This window comes from Lutjanus erythropterus, chromosome 9, assembly GCF_056507025.1.
Source record: "Lutjanus erythropterus isolate fLutEry1 chromosome 9, fLutEry1.hap2, whole genome shotgun sequence".
In the NCBI taxonomy this organism is placed as follows: domain Eukaryota; kingdom Metazoa; phylum Chordata; class Actinopteri; order Lutjaniformes; family Lutjanidae; genus Lutjanus; species Lutjanus erythropterus.
In genome coordinates this window covers 9,363,376-9,382,247 of record NC_139325.1, presented here as the reverse complement: position 1 = coordinate 9,382,247, position 18,872 = coordinate 9,363,376, and the positions used below count along the sequence as shown (strand labels likewise).

The 18,872-nt window shown below is 42.0% G+C and overlaps 1 protein-coding gene across 3 annotated transcripts in view; it reads right to left on the bottom strand.

Annotated features, from left to right (window-relative positions):
- The window catches only part of klhl32 (kelch-like family member 32), a 40,437-nt gene extending 21,961 nt beyond the window's left edge, over positions 1–18,476 (bottom strand). The window contains exons 1-5 of one of the 3 annotated variants that reach the window (XM_084726090.1): positions 18,285–18,299; positions 15,778–15,899; positions 13,670–13,845; positions 11,647–11,827; positions 4,263–4,370 (exon numbers count right to left, since the gene is read on the bottom strand). In XM_084726090.1, the coding sequence (XP_084582216.1) occupies positions 4,263–4,370; positions 11,647–11,817 (279 nt within the window). In that variant the 5' untranslated portion in view covers positions 11,818–11,827; positions 13,670–13,845; positions 15,778–15,899; positions 18,285–18,299. Of the gene's footprint in view, positions 1–4,262; positions 4,371–11,646; positions 11,828–13,669; positions 13,846–15,777; positions 15,900–18,284 lie in introns of all 3 variants that reach the window. The other 2 variants (XM_084726088.1, XM_084726089.1) reach the window with 2 other exon arrangements.
- Between the last annotated feature and the right edge of the window lie 396 nt (positions 18,477–18,872).

Here is an 18,872-nt window from a genome sequence, read left to right as displayed (position 1 = left end):
GTGCAATTAGCTGCATCTGCACATTTATCTCAGTATAGTTTCCTGCCAGGCATGGGCAGCAGTCCAGTTAACCACCAGCACAATCTATGGGCTCCTATATGCTTACCATATGAAGAGAGAAAGCAATAATACAGTAAGTGGTTATTTGCTTTCATTATTAGAATCTGCATGCACATAGACTCAGACTTTGATCACCAATCAGATAAAAATTCTCTTAAATTAAAAGGAAAACTAAGCACGTATTTTACCATTAACACTACTTTTAAAAAGATGAATATAAACCAAGGCAAACATCTTATTAAAAACAACAAACAATATTTTTTTTTCCTTCTTCCTTGGCTCAATCCGCATCCTGGCAGACAGCAGCGGCAATGAAGGCAACCCCAAACAATAACTGTAATAACTGTAAGTGAACGCTCTTCATATCCTGCTCTCGTCTCCTCTCCAGAGGCCCACTACAGTTAAAGCACTTCAACCTCACGCAGCAGAAGTCAGTTTTATAACACCGTGGCAGGTTCAGTGTGGGAGTATAGTGAGCTCTTGTGTAAACCGACATTTATTGCACTTGTTACTTGCGAGCCTTCACCTGGAGGAGAAGACAAAACGTGGGGAGATGCTCGTATGGCAGAATATAGAAGTCTTCTACGTAGGATCTGACACATGTAGGTACATTTCACTTCATTCTTCCAGCTGAGAAAAGGGATTTATAGTCTGGTAAATGTCATGTCTGTGGGTAATAAAACTGTGAGGATGTTCAAGATGTTTAACTGACCCTTCCTCAGTCCCACCCTTTTTGCTCTGTGTTCCAGGAACAGATGAGCAAGCTTCGTACCTTGGTTAACTATTTGCTAATGTTAGCAAAATGTGATTCTCATTTTCTTGCATGCCCCACTTCAGAAGCCTAAAAAAAGTTCATGCCATCACACCACAGTTATTATGAATCATTAACAAATAACTGGGGAAGCAACTGATAAAAAAGATTCAAGTTGAATTTTAGTGAAAAAATAGCATAATAGCATCAGCAAATTCTTGTTTTGTTCATGTCCCCAGTTTTGGAACCACTGTGCTAATGATTGATCTAGATTAGATGGCTAGTTAGCTAGCATTTTGGTTATATAAGCTAACTTAATATGTGAATATATATTGTTTTTACAGGTCTCCCGGCAATATCTTTTAACTATCACAAAATTTGGCTTTCTTTTCAACATAGACAAGCCTAGCATGTAACGTAGGCCTATCCAATTACAGAACACAGAAAAGGAGAAAGTTGACCAAGGTACCAAGCTTGCACAAGTGTTACTGGAGCACAGAGTGAAAAGGGGCTGGACTTGGGACGGGTCAACTGATTTAGGTGTCCACAGTGGTCTTAGCACGCAGTAAAAATTCCATTAAATGTTCCCAGTGCTTAACTGACCCTTCCCAACTCCCGCCCGTTTTCGCTCCTGGTACCTTCGACAACTTTCTCTTTTCCTCTAAAAAATATTAGCTACTGTTAGCAAAAAACTAGCTCACTAGGTAGCTAATGGAGAGGTTGTCAAACTTTTTTTGTATGCCCCCATTAGAAACTGAAAAAAGTTCAAGCCCTCACCCCGCAATTATTAGCAATCATTAATAACAATTGGGAAAGCTACTGATTAGAAAAAGATTCAAGATGAATTTTCGCGAAATGAAAGTCAGCATGATACCATCAGTAAACTCTTGTTTGTTTATTTCCCCTCCACACATCTTATAAATGTGATTTTGTTTCACTAATGTTAGCAAAAGCTGGCTAACCAGCTCACTAATGTTTCATGCAGATTAGCTTGCTAGTGTTTTGGTCACATTAGCTAACTTAAGATATGAAATATATTGCTTTTACAGATCCCCCAGCAACAGCTTTTAACCTTCAAAATCTGTTTTTCTTTTCAACATAGACGAGCCTAGGACATAACATATCAAGTAAGGTCCTCACACTGCATACAAGGCAAGTGCTATCCTTAGCCTTGGGCTAAAAGTTAACTCTGGTATAACTTCCCCCCCTTTCACACACAAATTGTTAGCCCAGGGTGAATCTAAGCCCAGGGTTATATGATGCACACTGCACTTTCACTATCCTTGTATTAAATGTCTGTTGGCACAGCAAGTGATGTGAACATTTTTAAAGGTTTTTCACACTGCATTTGGCCCCAGGCTAAGATAGCTGCTAGCCCCAGGCCAAGAGAGCTTTCACACTGGTACAATCCTGGTACAATCCCAACTTTAGCCTAGGGATTGCTGGCTCTGCTCCGGAGCAGGGTTAGCCTCAATTTTGCGGGGTTATCCCCTGAACGTTGACTAAACCCAGGGCTACAAGCTGCTAGTGTGAAATGGGGCTAAAAGTTCAAAGGAGTGATGAAAGCTCTCTTGGCCTAGGGCTAACAGTTCCCTTAAAATGGGACTAAGCGCAGCGTGAAAAGCCCAGAAAACAGGAGAGGAGAAAGTAGACTGAGGTACCAAGGTTGCTCAGCTGTTAATGGAGCACAGAGCAAAAAGGGGCAGGATTTGGGAGGGGTCAATTGATTGAGGTATCCACAGTGGTCTTGGCATGCAGTAAAAATTCCATTGAAGTCACTGACTGGCTTCCTGGGGCAGCCTGTCTCCTCATTCGCACTGCTGGCCTATGACATGTGGCTGAAGGATTTTTAGTAGGTCATTATTTACGGTGTTGGGATAAGCATATTGCCCTCATCTCATCTGCTATCATCTCCTCTGGGCAGACAGGAGCTGAGCCAACCAAAGCAGGGCGGCTTGCAAGCCTGCTGTTGACCTACTTACACTGCCCAACCACTCACTCTTTGCTCATTTCCACTGTGGAAATAAAATTAGGAGTAATTACAAACTTCCTGGCCTCTCAGTGTACTGCATAAGCCGCTGGGCTGCTTATTGGACCGAGCATCGCTGGCACTAACAAGGTCAAGGAGGGTTATTAGAAATGATCACACACTTATTGTTTGCCGATGGGATGAGAGGGCAAAGACGGTGACTCCACTCACATGACTGCCTCTCTGCTTTAGTATGGAAATGTAATACTGTGCTCTTTTTTCTACTTCCATGAATTTAATTTGGTTTCTTATTTAGGATCGTAGAATAATGTTCAGCAGAGGACAGAGGAGTGAGCGGGTCTGTGGTAAAATCTGATACAGCACCTGCACACTCCTGGATAACACTGTATCCAAATGCATGCTGCCCTGCTGCTGAGATTAAAGAGTAATCTGCAAATGCCCTGTTTGGATTTATTTTGGTGATATATTTGGCAATGGTGAAAAGTAACTACTGTATGTATGTACAGTTATAAAGTACTCTTACTTTACTCGAGTACTTCCATTAATTCCTACTATTTTTCCTTTTTTTTTTTTACTTGAATTCAACTGCATTTTAGAGAGAAATGTTGCACTTTCTAATCTACTAATAAAAACTGTAGTTATTAGTTAGGCCTACTTGCCAAGAGAGGTTTTACTATTTTACTATGCATCCATAATAAGTAAATAAAATAATATATTGTATATATTGCATTGTATTGTATATCACAATAACACAATATGAAAGTGTGTATTTTGCATAATGTCTAGTTTTAATATGTAAGTCTAAGGGTAGGTTCATGTCTAAAGGTCCAATTCCTGAATCAAACTGATGTGAGTATATCACATTGTTTAAATTTGTCAGCTGGTCCGGTTTGCACTGACAAGGGCAAAGTTCTGGTCATACAGTCAAGTTAAGCTGATTGTTCAATTTATTGTTGTAGCTCTAGAGGAAACTGCCAATCAAACCAACTGTTGTAGGTTAGCTTGATCATATGCAATGCTGATAATGTACTTGCTAAGTACTTGCTCTCTGCTTGAGGAAGTCCAGGATTCATGGAGAGTTAAAATGTACATTAGTTCAGAGTGCCAGTGTCACCTGTCAGAGAGCTCAGTAGAAGGCCTAAATATAGGTCAGAACAGACATTTTTAGTATTGGTAAATAAAAAATGTAATCATGATAGAATATATACATTTTAACTTTGTGTTGTTGCTCCTTTTACTAAAGCAAAGAAATAATAATAATTGAATGATAATTTCCATCACCTCTGTAAAGTGTTTTTTGCTCCAGTGTTTTTGAACAGCACTTCCCAGCTATCACCTCCCAGTAAAACAGTGTGGGAAGTATTGTGATGTCCTTTCCTCATACGGCATCTAAGCTTCTGTAGGAAATGCTCTTTTCGTTGTCTAGTGTGTTCAGCTATGGTGGATATTGCTCAGACTCACCTGTCCAGTGTAGGCAAAGTCCAAAGCGTGCTTCAGTCCAACACTGGTCACTCCCTGCAGAGTCACTTCGTCTGCCTCACTCTCCACCATGCACAAGCTGAACATAGCCTGATGACACAAGATGACACATTGCCAAAACATGGAGGTCAGCTGAGGGAACACCACGTCACAGATAGCCTATCTGGGACTTTCTGTCTTTGGTTACAAAGAGAAAAAGCTGAGCCACTGGACATTAAAAATGACCAATAACCACAGACACTGACGGTGAAATCAATCCAGTTTAGTTCTCCCACTCCTTCAATGTTGACTGTAGGCTGATCATATTATATCTGTTGTTCCAGTATTAACGGGCTATGAAATCGGTTTTGTTTGTGCATGTGCTGAAAAAAACAGCATCATACTTAATCAAACCTGCCAGACGCAACATCCTGGAGCCCTTCTGTATTGATTTACCTGCCTTGGCCCCGGAGGTCAGCGGTAATAAATAGCACAATCAGTACTTTCTGCGATCCAGCCTCTCTTTCCTTCTTTCCTTCTGTCATGCACACACACACACACATACGCAGCCACACGTGTGCGCACCACTCTCTGTGTGAAATCAAAGCTGTGGACGCAGCGTCTGCAGTCTGGCCCTGCTGTGCATGAGTCCACCTCGCCGCTCGCTAATCAAAGCTATTGACTGGTGTCACACCATGAGGGGATGACAGAACCATTGATCAGGGCCAACCAGCAAAGTGCAGCAGTATGGACGGGAAGAGTGAGAGGAGGTCAAATGTGGCCACGATGAAGATAGACTCTAGTAGTGTGCATGTCTTCTCCGGGACGGCAAAGTTATGAAGCTTTTGAAGGAAAATCTGTGATGCATTTATAGCACTAAATCGTAAAATGACATTAATATGTCATCAGAGATTAAGGAAACATGTTAAGTAGAAACGCTGCCTTCTCCAACAACAATGCTACAGCTAGCATGTTCTCTAGAGCCTAGCCGATATATCTGTGGTCCAATATATCGCCCAATATATCAGTATATCAGCATATATATTTACTGATATGCACCGATATGAAAACGTTTTTTTTCCAGAATGTCTAATGCAGAAGATGATCCTTGGAGTGATTTAGACTGAAAGATGTTTATAGCAGTTAAAGTGTGCAGACTCTGGCAGGCAGTAAGGCAGGGGGTCACTGAACTCCAACTCAAGTGACAGACGACTGTTATAAACAGCTGGTTATCTTACAGTGTAGTGCGCAAATATAATGTTCATCTCCTGTTCAGTGTCCCTGCAGCCCAGAGCCAAACTGCCTGAGCTTTGGATCTGGAGAGGAGGGGAATGGGGGAAATAACTCCCTTCAACCATAGATTATATATATAAAATGGGGATTCGACTTGTGTAATATACCATCTATGGCTCTAATCCACTACTTGAATGCTATTTCTCTTTCAGTTGTTATTTGTCAGGATATATTTCTGGACTGTAATGGAACAAACAAACACCATGAATTGCTTTTGAAAAGTAATTCCATCTGATGTAGACAGTGTCTTTTCTCCACTGTTTCCTCGCCTCAGGATAATGATCTTGCTAACTTGCAATTTCACCTATCTCTTTAATCACAGTAGCAGTTTGTAGCACAGTCACACCACACTATCTCTAGAGACTGGTGTATAACAGTATTACAAGCTTTGAACACCCTCCGGCTGGCTAGTTAGCGTAATATCTCTTTCTGTCACAAAAACAACATTCATTCCTCCCAAAACTCATCCAGTTCTCTCTGATTCATAGGACCCATGAACTTTAACCAGGCACCAGACCCCCTCCTGTCCTCTGGCGAATGGCCCTTCTGTATTGTGAGGATGATGTGTGGGACAGGGTTGACTTGAGGCCACGCTGAGTTTAAAGCAAGGCCCACACATCTCTCCTCAGAGCTCGGCCTCGTTGATTCACCACTGCGCTAATTAAAAATCCACTGGTCCGCTGAGCACAGGAAGGCCCTTGGCTAAACCTGGGGGGTGATGGCGTCGGGGCTGTGGTCAGTGTGTGCGCCAGTGTCAAATATACAAAGTTGAACAGAGACACGGGAGAGTGCATGTGATAGAGAGACTGCCCACGCTTTGCATGTTTGCCTTAGTGTGCATTCGCGTGTGAGCGGAGAGGCTGGCGGAGGGCACGCTCAGAGTGTCCGCAGAGCTGTTCCCCTCCAGCACGAACGCTCCTGACCTTGGTGGAGGAGCTGAGGGAGGGCTGGTGGTGACGGATGGCTCCTCTGTGTTGGGATATAGATCCTGCACAGAGACACGTTGAGCCACAGAGCCCCTGCGCTCACTGCAGTCTTTTCACATGATGCTGCAGCGGGGGTGCAGCGCTGCAGTTAGCAGAATTTATGTGTGTGTGCTTGTCGGGATCATACCAGAGAGGACTTGTGACTCCCTCATGCACCCAGTGAAATATTCTGTGAGGTTGTTTTCATGTCTGAGCAAATTATTAGGCTCTCTCTAAGGGCCTATGGCTACATTTACAGGCAGATACATCACAGAAATTACACATAAAAACTCTAACAATGCCCAAGGCTCAAGGCTGCTGTATTTGAAGACCAGTGGTCTAATCAAGGGTTCAGTGTTTATTATGGAATTTCCCATCATCTTGATAAGATTCTGCTATGTTTGTGTGTGGTCAGACCAAAATGTTGCATTCATTAGTTCCCGAAAACAAGGCTTAACTAATTCTCAGGCTCAAATGACGATGTTGTCTTGAACAAAAATGCTCTCTTCTTTTAAAGACAGGCAGCATGTGCAGAAAGATGAAATCATGACCATGAGTGCTGCTCATATGATTGAACTTTTGACGTGTGTCACTGTTAGTGTGTTTTGTGTTGTGCTTCATAATATTTCCACAGTATCCACACAGCCATGGTTCTAATATAATTATTACAAGTGAATTAAGTTAGACTGTAAGTGCGTTATTACTGTGTTCAGTTGATTAGAGGCCTGGAGCTAATGCGCTCCTCATAATATAAAATTCTTTCCAGGCCACAATATCTGATTTTAGAAACATTCTACTTTTGAAATGAGACTCTGCCAAACTTAAGCATCTTGTCAAGCATCTGTTGACAACAGCAACAAAAGACAGATTTGAACTGAAAAATCAAGGTTTGTGTCAAATCATCAACAATCACACATGGGAGAAGTTAGCCTTTAGGACTTTCTGCCATTTCTGGCAAAAGCTGTTTCTGCCAGGAATTACAGACTGTATAATAAATAGTGGATAGAGCATCCGTGACGTCACCTACAGGTTTCTGAGGAGTCACTGTGAAGGAGGGTGGAGCCGAGGTGGCCCAGTGAAGCAGCTACCTGATGGCTAGCCATCTTTTCACCTAACTATGCATAACTCCATCTGCATAAGAAAATAATTGAAACAGGTGAGGTATGGTAAAATTCATCCCTAGTACAGTTGTCATGAACTGGGAAATTAGTTATGGAGAAGAAAAAAGTTTTTTTGCTGTGAACATGTTCATTTTTGCTACAGTGTTCATTCATTCATTATGCATAACCGCTTATCCTTGAAGGGTCTCGGGGGTGCTGGAGCACATCTCAGCTGACACTGGGCGAGAGGCAGGGTACACTCTGGACAAGCTGCCACAGGGATGACACATAGTGACAAACAATTACTCACACCCCCATTCTCACCTACGGACACTTTAGACCTGCACTTTTTGTTACTTCCACATTGGCTTCACTTTTTGCAAGATTGCCGGTTGGCAGAAATGGCTTTCTGACAAGAAAGCTTTAGGAAGTCAGGTGACATAGTATAAAGAGTGACACAGTCCTTGCTAGAGTCAGGTTGCGGTGGATGAATGGATTAAGCACAGGATTTGGACCGTAGAGGCTGAGGTTTGCCTCTCAGATGAAGTTTATTAGACTTACTTGTCCTATTATCTTAAATTTTTTGCTTATTATTGTTATTTTCAGTTTTCTATCACAGTTTGTTCTGTCTGGCAGACAGATTTTTGGCAGAATAGGCTCGTAACTGACCATTAGGGAGGGAGGGAGGGTGGGTGGTCGTCGTTCGTGTGTTGGTTCATGGGGCTTATATGTTGGGGGACCGTGGCTCCAGCACATCACCGTGTTTCAGGTCCACCCAAAAATCATGACCAACAGTTTAAGGATCTAACTCCATAATAAAGTACTATACATATTGTCTTTTGACGTGTTTTCAGCAAGCATTTTCTAACATGAATACTGTGTTTGAAGATACACTCTGAATTCCCTTTACACAGAATTTAAATACTAACCAAAGAAAACCCAAGTTGGCATGAAAACCTGTTAGATATGTTTTTGTAACTGTTAATATCTGGAAGGCAAACCCACAAAATTTCAATCTGGGATGGGCCACTGAATGAAGTACTGAATGTCTTTCCGTACACTGGCAGATGACTGAGCTGAGAGTAGAACAGAACATTGTGCACCAATGTGCATCCCTCATGGTTTGATTTACCATAGTCTACATTATCAAATCAAGCTATATTGGATGGCTCGGCAGAGTGATCAGCTACGAGTCAAATGCTAGAAATACTGTGCCCTCCATCTTAAAACAGCATTGCCCTCATAAAGAGATCAAAGCAGCAGCAGAGTGTAGAACAGGTTGCACGTACGGTGTGAAATGTCTCTTTGAGACAATAACAGCTTTTGATATAAGCTCTGTCCTGACTGCAGGGCTCGCAGACGATATTTCTCCATGTGACAAAGAAAGTGAGGGGAGATCCAGTGTGTTTGTGTGTGTGTGTGTGTGTGTGGGCGGGTGGGTGCTCTCGCCAAGGGTGGTGTGTGATGCTGGTGTGACTGATTTCAGACGTCTTAGCACTGTGATGGCATTGGAGGAGGCAGGCGACACATTCAGGACAAGTCTCAGGTAAACAACTCACGCTCGGTCAGGTATTTCATTACAATCTCTCACGTCCGCTGGGCTAGATAATGTGTTATAATCATCACTGCAACATGTGTGTGTGTGCGTGTGTGTGACTGATTGTGAGTGTGAAAGAAAGAGAGAAAACACAGTTGCTATTCACAACACAAGGCACCTTCATCTTCTCAGTAAATGAACTAAATGAAACCCAGCGGAGGAGTCAGATGACAAACTGAAGATAATGTTGTTAAGCCCCTGCAGAGGAACAGGGGAGCAGAGTGAGTTTTCTTGCTTACTGTAACAGGCTGATCTAATAATCCGAGAGCTGGAAACAACAGTGTTGCTCGGCTCAGCTGGGACTTGAAAGAACGGTGTTCAAAAATGGAGCCGGAGAACAAAAGGGAGAACAAAAGTGAAGAGGACGAACAAAAGGAGGAGAGGAGTGTGACTCGCCCACCCTCAACTCTCTGCAGAGTGAAGTAAAAATAACCTACACACACATACACATACACACACACACAGGAGGAATAATCCCTGGGCAACTTGGACATATTTAATCTGCCTCTCATTTTCAAGGGGGATTAATTTCTACTTCCTAATCTGCTCAGTGTCCCTAAATCAAATCTCATCGGTGCACTTTTCCCTGTGCGGCCCTTCTCCTGTCTGGCTGTCTGACAGCGTGCGTCTACCTACACTACAGATACCTCTGCAGCTTAACTAGGATCAGTCTGAAGTCTCGGCAAGAGACCACACAAAGGCAAACATTAGGGCTCGATCCAGGTGGGATGGTGAAGGATGATCTGCTGTAGCGCTATTAATGTGCTAACCACTGTCATGACAAAAAAAACAGTTTCTCCAAAACTTTTTTTCTTGGCAGCATGGAACCCCTGAGACTGCATTTAGACCATTGTGGGACCCCAAATCCCTCAACTGATAATCTGTGCTAATTGAACGAGCACAATAAGACAGGTTTTCTGGCAGCTTTAACAGTCCAGCAGCCCTGAAGATGGTTACGTAACAGGCTATTGTCACCTCCATCACATCAGCAGCAGGCTGTACTGCCTGACTGATACCTGCTTTTTATAGACATTTCAGCTCGTGCAAATCCTTTACATCAGTCTAACCATTGTACATACAAAACAAAGGATGTGTGTGTTTCATCAAAAACTTCTTAATCCTCCTGTTTTGCTTGTAAAACATACTTACATTATAAAACCTATTCAACTCTATAGAGACAACCATTACTATCTCCAACATTACTGTCTTTCAGAGGCTAGCAAGTTAAACACATTAAACTAAAAGACCTAAGGAATCTATTGCCATGTAATGCTAGTAATGCTAGGGCAGAAAATAATGCTCAAAGTTAGGTTAAATGTCCATTTTCAAAGGGGTCCCTTGACCTCTTAATTCAAGATATCTGAATGTTATTAAGGTTCCAGGGACATCATCACTCTGAACGGCAGCCTTTGATGACAGCTCCTCCAGAAAACTACTTAGCCCTTTTAGCTCATCAAATATAACATTTCTCTGGAATAACTGATGTGGAAAGTGGGGCAAGAATGGACGCAGAAAACATTAACAATGGCTCACCTACACTAGTACAAGATAGTGAAGCTAGCAGTGTGAGTCTAGCTTAAGTTTTGGGGGAGATATGAGACTTTTGCAAAGACACAAAACAACAACTCAGCAATATTAAGGGGGAGGAATCGTCTATGGTGGAAAAATTACTACGGGACACACTCAGGAGACAAACCGTGATTGATAATTATCAGATTTATCTGGTACAGATGAGATTCTGCACAAGGCTGGGGGAAGAAGCAAGTGTTTCTGAACGGGATATTGCTATGTTTCAAACAAGAAAATGGGTTCCCAATGGTCTCAGACAGGCCCACTTTATGCTAATCCCATGCAGTTTAGGGCAAAAACCATACAGTTTTTTTGCATGCAGTATAAATGTGTTATTTTTTCCTTTTTGATTATATGGGTCCCCAAACAGTACTGGAACTACATAAATTGGGTCTGACTGGAAAGATGACACTCTTGTGGGTTCAATGGGCCAAATTGTATTCCTCTGTGATGATGTTAGTCCCCATAGTAGTGAGACCATTTTTCTAAACCTGACCTCCCCATATAAAATGACCTATTGTGATCTCAAGGCCTAATGAAACATCAGAAGCAAGAGAGAGACCTCGGGCACTCAGAAGATGTATGGGTTTCCTTGGCATATTGAAAACACGGGCAATAAATCACAGTATGTCTTTTTCTTGATCCTCAAAGTCTTAATGTGCTCTTTTGGAGGAATTTTTTACCATTTTTAATAATTATCGAGTGGTCAAAAATACTACAATTGTGCAAAAAAAAATGTTTAATAAAAGGTATCAACTCAGAAACTGCTGCAATGACTTATGACACATAACAAAGCATGGGAATGGCCCTAATACTGTATACTTCTATCATAATATTTTAAAGGTATATGGTCCAAGACTCACCCTGAAGTAATCGCTGCACGCTGCCAGGACAGCTTTGTGGGCATGGAACTTCTGCTCGCCGGCGACCAGGGTGACATCACACAGCAAGCCATCTTTCCTCTGCTGGTTGAGGGCAGAGAGGACCGAGTCCTGGTGGGACTTTGACTGACAGAGCCTCTGTCCTGTCAGCATCTCCCTACTGCTACACACACACACACACACATACAGAAGACATGTTGTTAAACTACTAATAATAGTAAAATTTCAACTACTACTTGTAAAACTACTGGCACAATAACTATCACTACTTTCTTTTACTTTCGTCATATCATTACAGCTTTTACTATGACTACTTCTACAAAACAGGTTGCTATTTTGTTGGCTCACTAGAAAGGCTTCGCTACAGTAAATGCAAACACTTGTGACCCTACTATTTCATATCAATATAGCTGCCAATGCAGGTCATTGGTCCATCACTCCACTGGTCCACAGTGAAATATCTCAACCATTACTGAATGAATTGCCATTGAATTTGGTACAAATAGCCATGATGTGCTGGGGATTAAAGTTTCTGAATGAATTATGGCTAACATGATAATCAAAGATAACATGAAACATGGTCATATCCGCTAAACGTCAGCATTAGCATTGTGCCAGAGCATGCTAGTGTTGGCATTTAGCTGAAAGCTAGCCTAACAGAGATGCTAGCTGTGGACTCAGTTGTAGTTCTCAGTTCATTGTAGCTCTAATATTTTTATGACAGCACAGTCTGGAAAATGGCAACGGTGACCAAAAACGCAAGAATCTAATCTACAGATGCATATGTTTATATCATTTTCAATGCACTAGCAGTCTGTGAAGGTTGTGAAGTGTTAGCTTCTGTGGACAGAACAGTAGGCAATAAAAGGTTAATGTAATTCATTTTCTATTTCTAAGTACAAGATAGGGGGGCAATATGGCCCTAAAATGATATTACTATATTTCAGAGTATACTGCAATAACGATATTGATGAATATTTTTGGTTTAGAACCCACAATCGCTTTTGACCTCTCCTTGCACGATTTTTAGCTCGCCTCATTCTCAACCATGTGCTTCTGCTTTTGTTGTTAGACTTCTTGCACTTCTTTCATATTACTGGGGTTTAATGTACTGATCTGATGTTTTGTAACCGAACCACTTCCACACTATGGAAGTCACTCCCCTTTTTTGGAGCTAACGTCTCTATGGTGGAGCAAGTAGCTGTTACTCTCACTTTGAGGCATGCTTGTTGATGCTGTGTGTAATGCTATTACACTATTCTGTTAACAAATCATAATATTGCCATTGTCATGTTTTTTTAGCATAAAAAATGGTGTTATGGTACACCCCTAACTTTGAGAATTTTGCCACGCTAGCGTAAGCATTTAGCTCAAAGGTAGCCTGTTAGCTGTGGACTCTTGTTTCTTACAATTTCAGTCGTTTTTTAAGTCCTCAATTCATCGTAACTCTAATATTTTCATGACAGAATAGTCTTTTGGAAGATGGTGACCACAAGGCAAGAGCCTATATCATATGTTTGTAGCCTATTTCAGTTTTCATAGTACTAGCAGTCTGTGAGAGTTGTGCATAGTGTTAGCATCCTGTGGAGAGAACAGAAGCAATTTTCTGTTTCACCGGATGAATAAGTAGAATGCATGTCAATTGAATTTGCTTTTTTTCATATTCAAAATTAAATTAAATGCACTGTAGACAGGTGACACTTTAATGGCAAATCTTGCTATGAATGTCATTTCCATTATGTCCTCACATTTACAAAGAACACTTTCTGCCCAGTGTGTGTCTCACAGTTCTCAACTCTGATCCCTTATAGTGGATGTGACAAATACACAGACTACAGAACATGTCTGAAACATTGTGGCTGACTGGCTGTCTGATGGACTGCTGTGGACCCACGTAGCCCCAAATGTACCCTGTTTCCCAACCCATCCTCAGTCCCTCTCTGCTTGTACCCATCCATCAGCAGCACACCACCCTGTCCTTTCAAATCCATCTCTGTCCACTTACAGTTTCAGTAGTCACTCTAAATGCTGCTGTCTGCCGGGAGGCTTGCTCTGTCACCTTCATGGTGACGGGGTGTAAGACAGAGGAAATAATGGGTGTGTGTGGGTGGGTGCATGTGCGCGCTACGGGCCAGAGGTAGGATGAATGATGAGTCAGGCTGTTTGTTTGGTAGTTGGAATCTGCCGGAGAGAAGAGCCAGGGGACAGAAAAGCAAAAAAGGACAAAATTGCTGTGCTGGATGAGAAGGAAAGGAAATTACATGATTTCACCACTCAGAGAGGGACGAATGGTGCTCTTGATGATAACATATATGAAATATATGATAATATACAATATATGATAATATATGAAAATATAAAGATGAAAATGTTGTAGACTATGCTGTATCTTGAGCGACTTCAATGATTTAATACTGTATTTTCATTAAGATAATTTTTAAAGAATGGTCAGAATTGAAGCAGCAGAGGCAGAGATAGATTTCACATTATGCAATCAGTAGCGTATTTTTGTTAGATTCTTCTTGCCATGTTTTTCAAACTTCCTGGCCCTGTTTGTACCAGTCTTGCACTTTAAAATGTGTGGTCGCCAAGCTCAAACCAAGATGACATCATCTGCAGTTATTTTTCTCGGTCTTCTTAACAAATGTCTTCCAGAGCCACAGAAGACATATTGCACAGGCTGAATGGCACTCTTCCTGAGCAGAAAACTGACCTTGATTTATAAAATTGGTGGCGTTTCGCTTTATAGCCACAATGTGATTACAGTAGCGAGCACTGCTGCCTGCCACAGTGTCTTTTTGATACTACCACTGGGGACACCAAAGTCGGAAATATTTAAATCCTGTGCACGGTGGCTACAAGGACAGAAAGGCAGATTCAGTTTTACAAATGGAAATGTGGGCAGACCAACTACATCTGGCCATAGTCTGTAATTTTCTAAAAAATCCCATTAACCAAAACCAACATGCTGACACTAGCAAGTGTCACCTGTATATCCAAAAGCCTGATATAGGCAAATTTATTCTCTCTGTGCCATTATACAGTAGATCTCATACATATGCCCTTCCATTGTGCTAGTTAACATGTTCATAGGCATTGTAGTTTATTTTGACTTAATCCCCCATCCTGCTGATGTAACAAATACACAATTTACTTCTGTTCCTGTAAGGTTTGCCTTAAGGCCTTGAGAGTAAGATTTAGGGGGATTTATTGGCAGAAGTTGGAAGAAATGGAATTAAATTTTCAGAAATATGTCATTGTAGTGTTAGTGTATTTTCATTAACTTAGAATAAGCCCTTTATATCTATAGAGGGCACAGAGAATGGACAAACTGGCTCTAGATAGAGCTTTTCACATTTTGTGTGAGGTTTGTGACCACCAGTTTCTTATATGCTTGGAAGGGGAGGGTGAGGCGGGGTATTTGCAATCTGCAAGCTCGCCAGTAGATGCCATTAAATCCTACGCACTGAAACAGCCCAGTCCCATTCCACTTTCTGAACTATAAAGTATTCAAAAAGCATAAAAGTAATATCACACTCAAGGTTGTGCTGTTGTACTGAATAGCAGCACAGCTGTGATTATCGTCATCTATCATATCCATGCTGATATTCAGTACAAAAGCACTCCCTCGGGTGTGATATTGCTTTATCATACATTAGTAGAAATAAGTTCTGTAGGAATGAATTGGCTTGAGGTAGAGAGCTACAGCCATGCTGAACTGACAGCATTGAGAACATGTTATTGGTTTTGGTCTTTTCATGGGATTTGTTGACAATAACAAAAATATAGAATGTACAGATTTTCTCCTCTAAGTGGGATTACCCTGATCTAACCTCCACTACAGTATATCCAAACAATAAGCTGAATAAAAACAAAAAGTCAGTGTAGCCTGCTCACTGGCAGCACTTTTATTGAACCACATATTGATCTAACATAGACCTTCCTTGGGTAAAAATAAAGAATAGTGCTCTCAGTATCATAAGAAAGTAGCACTTTGAACTAGTCAGTCTTATTGCATACAGTAACTGCTCCTTAAGTCATTGTTTGTTTGTGCCATGAGCCTTTAGCATGTATGTATATGTACAGTGTGTATGGACGGAGCAGGCCACTTACCTGAGGCTGGGTTCAGAAGGCATGCCCCTTGACAAAGGAAGAGGAGATGGTGATGGAGATGGAGGGGAGGTGCTGCGTGGCTCCTGAGGACTGTAGTCTCCTCACTGGGAACATACATCAGCCTGATAGGACAGAGCAGCACGTCAGCTTTACTCAGTCCATCCGCTCAACCCAGCCACACTGTGACAGCCTCCTGTGCGACGTGTGAAGGGATGCAACCGCTCGTCAAGCCCAATACTGACTTCGCCCTTCTCTCAGACACACTGGTTTTGACTCTGACGATTCTTATAGCTGTTCTCTCAGACCTTTTCTCATACAGCACAGCGGCTGCGACAGCCACAGGCAGCCAGACTTCAGAGAAGGGGAATAAACAAGCTCAGCACTTCTCCAAACAAGCTGGGAGTCCAAATTACACCAAGTCCCTCTGGTGTAGCTACAACCTTGACATAATGTGCTACACACCTGAATCTGATATCCCTCCCTGTCTCAGAGAGATGATACCCAGAAGCACAAGAGAGGAACAGAGGTCAGCATAGATACACCCTGAAATCCAAGCTGTTCTGGATACACTGATTGAAATACTACTCATTCACTTTACAGTAAGTCCTCTCACATGGATATTTTACAAAAGGGAGGCCTGTGTATGTAAGTGGTTCACCTTAAGTCTGGGCAGGGCTGAGTGAGTCTACTACTGGCTGCTCTTGAGCGTAGTCCCCAGTGAGGTATATTGATCTGTGTATGAGTGACCTTCAGACGCATGGCCACAAGCAACTGCTACCGACTGATGAGGCAGAGAAGGAGCTTATCCTGTGGTCCTGAGTCCAAGCCCAAAACAGGCCAGCACGTGCTGCGTACATTTCACAGCTTTGTGCATACATAAACTTTTAATGGTGTTTTTTTAGCATACGGAATGAAAATCAAGCAAATGTACTTGGAAAGCATGCCTGTAAATCACATCAGGAAAGCAAATCAGGACTAATATTCCATCCCTCTCTCTCTATTTGCTAGTGGCCATTAGGGGTGTAAGAAAACATCAGTACACTTGAGTATTCAAATATTATGTTTTGTGATACTACTACTACTACTAACTACTATAACACTGTCCTGCTATTGTGATACATGCAAAGATGTGTAGCAGTGGTTCATTTAGTGTTGTGTTTAAACATCCAACTGCTAGATAGGAGTGTTGTTATATATCTGATTGCACACAAAAAAAAAATGTGGCTATTTGCATCTGAGGTGGAATAGTCAATGTGGCTATTTCCACCTGGGTGTCTGTGCCAACAATACAATTTGCTCCCAGGGTGTAAACAGCCAAGGCAGCTGAGACAAACTATGATTTATTCCTAAACCTAACCAATTAGTTTTGTTGAAATTGCGACTGAAAACTGAAAATAATAATAAAAAATGTAAATACCACCGACACTAATTTCACACTACTGTTAAATAGTCTCCTGCTCTTTATAGCCAGTAGGTGTGAATAGCCAAATAGTTGCCATTTGCTTATTCGCTCCAGGGTACAAATAGACATAGACATGACATGCACAGACATGCATATGGTGGTGTGTTCCATATACTATTTTCCCCTTAAATTAGACTTAAAAAAAACAATATATCACCTTGCTTATAATATAATGTATTCTTTTTTTGTTTGTTGGATTCTTTCAGATTATCTTTTGGGGTTTTGCATTTAATCTTGTAGGGACAGCTGAAGACACGACAGGAAACGGGGCAAAGAGGGAGGGGCCGCAGGTGGGAGTTGAACCAGCGGTTGCTGCAGAGGACCAAAAGCCCCAGTACATGGGACGCGCGCTCCACCAACCGAGCCATACAGGCGCCCCACGTATAATATATTCTAACGTCAGGTTCTGTCCAACAAAGTCATTAGTCATTGCTACATTTGTACCCATAAATGTCCTCAATATATTAAGTTTTAATTGATAATGCTATTAAATTCAGCAACATATCCAACAGCTTCTAATTGAAACTTAATGACTTGCCATCATTTTGGCCTCAGAAAAGATTAATATATCCGGAAGGTGGATATATTTAGGATCTGATAATCACAACAAGTAGGCCATTGTTCCCTGCAAAACACTGTAATCTCCTGACTGGAAACAACCACAGTGGTAAATGTTGTCTTTTACGCACAAGAGACAACTAGGATCTTCCCGCAAACAGCGCGCAACTGAACTGGAACTGGGGAGAAGGAGGAGGAAGGTTTGGGTTGCCAGATAAGCAGACACCATTAGTGCATTAACTGTCACTTTCCAAAGCTCCCAGCTGTCAAAAGGTCTCCTAGCAACAGGCCAGCGCCTCGGTCCACAAACTATGGGGACGGAAAGAACAACCTCCTCCGTACGAGCACAATAATCCTGTTGCATCCATTTCAGAGCGCGCACACACGATCCACGCCACAATTTAGTGTTCGGAGCACCTTGCGGCTTTGCAGGAATTTACTGTATTCATCTGCCTCTTGTCTTAATATGCCACAGAGTCTTACGCACCTCATATGAATGTGTTCCGATTCAGTTCCGTCCCCTCCGGCGGCGCCTCCGTTACAAATGTCATTTGATGTCCGAGGTCGGTCTCTTGTACGTCCGCGGCGAGAGAAAAGAGGAGCGCTGCGGCGGGCAGATGCGCTCAGTTATCACGGACACTTTGTTGGCTCCACTGTAGCACCTAAATTGTTCGATTATAACCCCGCCTCTCCACGGCGGTCACATGAATGTGGACAGAGAGAGGACACAGCGCCTCCAGGTGGATAATTAGGACACGACAAACTGTATATGTTTACTATACTGTCTACACAATGACAGGCGCCTGCAGGAACAGCAGGGGTCCTCATAGGGTCTCCACTGGGGGTGTCCAGAAAATTTGAAGTTTGATTTACTGATTTACTTTAATACTGTGCTGCACTAAGGAGTGACTAATAAAAGAAAAAATATGACACTTTATATGTATGTAATGCATTAGGCTATAAATATCTCATATATTCTCTAAAATAACTGCAAATTCTGAAATAATCTGATGATCTGATCTTGTAGAATATATGCAATGCAATGATGCAATACTGCAAATTAAACTACCCAACA